This window comes from Orycteropus afer, unplaced genomic scaffold (assembly GCF_000298275.1).
Source record: "Orycteropus afer afer isolate SDZICR_OR568_19922 unplaced genomic scaffold, OryAfe1.0 scaffold00461, whole genome shotgun sequence".
In the NCBI taxonomy this organism is placed as follows: domain Eukaryota; kingdom Metazoa; phylum Chordata; class Mammalia; order Tubulidentata; family Orycteropodidae; genus Orycteropus; species Orycteropus afer.
Window position 1 is genome coordinate 1,370,495 of NW_006922048.1, and position 2,271 is coordinate 1,372,765.

Consider the following 2,271-nt stretch of genomic DNA (forward strand, 5'->3'; position numbering starts at 1 on the left):
CGATCCGACTCAACAGCACATAACAACAACAACAAGTGATCCCTTAGGAGCTCTGGTGGTGTAGTACCTAAGGCACTTGACTGCTAACCAGATGGCTGGTGGTTCAAACCCACCGGCCACTCCTCGGAAGGAAGATTGGGCAACCTACTTCCATAGTGATACCACCTCGGAAACCCAGGGAGGGTTTGCTATGAGTCGGATCCGACACGACGGCAGTGAGTTTGGTTTTTGGAGTGATCCCTCATGACAGAGTTGAGCTGCCCTGTGGGTTTTCTAGGCTGTGATTTTTACGGGAGCAGATCACCAGGTCTATCTTCTGTGGAGCTGCTGGGTGGGTTCAAACTTCGATCTTTCAGTTAGTAGCTGAACGCTTAACCATTGGCCACCAGGGCTGCTCCTATGTGCATATGAGGGAGGATTAACTGCCATATAAAGACAGTGATGTGATTCAGTCATGTTGCCCATTGAGGCCTTTTCAAGTCAGACTTTGTTTTCACGGGAGGGGTTTTAGCATTGGTCACGCTGCACTCCCAGGTAGAGATGACCTCTTTGGTGATGCAGTTTGTAGCTGTGGAGCATGTCATGGCAGCCACGGGCAGGGGCGGGACAGCCGTGGACATGCATGGAGTGACATAGCCCTGAGGCAGCACCTCTGAGCAGTGCAAAGGGCAGAGCCAGGGCACCAGGGCAGGGCATGAGACCTGCCACGCACCCAGGCCTTGGCTGACGCTGCCCTCCCTGCTCCCCCGCAGCGATGAAGAACCCGAGGGGGTCATCCTCCCGAAGGACAAGCTCGTTGCCCTGTGCAAATACGACCCCATCCTGAAGTGGATGCGGAGCTGTGACCACATCCTGTACCAGGCGCTGGTGGAGACACTCATCCCCGACGTGCTGCGGCCCGTGCCCAGTAAGGTCCCGCGCCTCTTCTCTCATCCTGTTTTAAAGCTGCATGTCCTTAACTACCTTATGACCCGTTGCCATTGAGTCACTCCCAGCTCACAGCAACCCCACATGTGTCAGAGTGGAACCGTCCTCCATAGTGTTCGGTGCTGAGGTCTCAGAAGGAGATCACCAGGCCTTTCTTTGGAGGCACCTCCGGATGACTTGAACACGCAACCTTCACTTAGCAGCTGAACCAGCTAACTCTGTTTGCATACTCAGGGATCCACAGCCACCTTGCACCATCAATTTTTCAGAGTCGGGGCGTGGTGAGCATAGCTGCACTCTCAGGCCCTGAGATGGGTGTGGTCCTGACTACAAACTTTTCCTTATTACTAGCTCCAGCAAACAGCAAGACGGTGGGAACACTCATCCCCCAGGGGGCTCTCATGGGGCCAGGGCTGCGGAGGCTTCTAGTTTACTGCCTCCCGTGGGTTACGGTAAGCCTCGGGGAAGAGTATTGTCCCAACTGAAAGACAGGGATGCTTGTACACAAAGCCATCTCTTAACAAATTAGCACATTACTGCATCAGGCACCGTAGGTTCTGCCTACCAAGTGAGCTGTAGAAATGTGTGCAATTTAGTACTAGGCAAAGGCCAGTCCTTTGTAATGAACTGGTATACATCTTTCTGCCAGAAAATAGGAAATAGCAAAACTATTGCATTTCTCCCTTGGCCTTACTGCGAGAAAACAGTCAATCAAACTAAACGCTCAATTACAGCTCTATATTAAGGTTCCAGTTTGGAGTATATTTCATTTTACATTTCTATGACTTTTTTCCTCTATTGTAACAGTCAGATAATTTGTTTCTTATGATAAACCTTCTCAAAATCAATTTGGAAGTTGGGAGAATCCCTTTACATACATGTGTGTCCATATCAGGGATTCTCCATCTCGACCCTGATGACAGGGGGCCCAGATCCTTCTCTGGAGTGGGCTGTCCTGTGCACCATCGGGTGTTGAACAGCATCCCTGGCCTTCACTCACTCAAAATCGGTAGCACCCTGCTCCCAGTCATGACACCCACAAATGTCCCCAGATACCACCCACTGTCCCCCGGGAAGGAGGAATCAACCCAGTTGGGAACCAACCACCACCTTAGATAGACAGGTGGGTAAATGGATGGATGGATGGATGGATGGATGGATGATGGAATGGATGATGGAATGGATGGATGGATGGATGATGGGATGGATGGATGGATGGGTGGATGGGTGGATGATGGGATGAATGGATGATGGGATGGATGGATGGATGGATGGGTGGATGATGGGATGGATGGATGGATGATGGGATGGATGGATGGATGGGTGGATGATGGGATGGATGGA

The 2,271-nt window shown here is 51.3% G+C and overlaps 1 protein-coding gene across 1 annotated transcript in view; it reads left to right on the plus strand.

The window, feature by feature from the left end:
- Positions 1-2,271, plus strand: part of RFX2 (regulatory factor X2) — a 42,670-nt gene that overhangs the window by 31,843 nt on the left and 8,556 nt on the right. Inside the window, exon 11 of the mRNA XM_007954452.1 lies at positions 753-907. Within this exon, the coding sequence (XP_007952643.1) occupies positions 753-907 (155 nt within the window). The remainder of the gene's footprint in view (positions 1-752; positions 908-2,271) is intronic.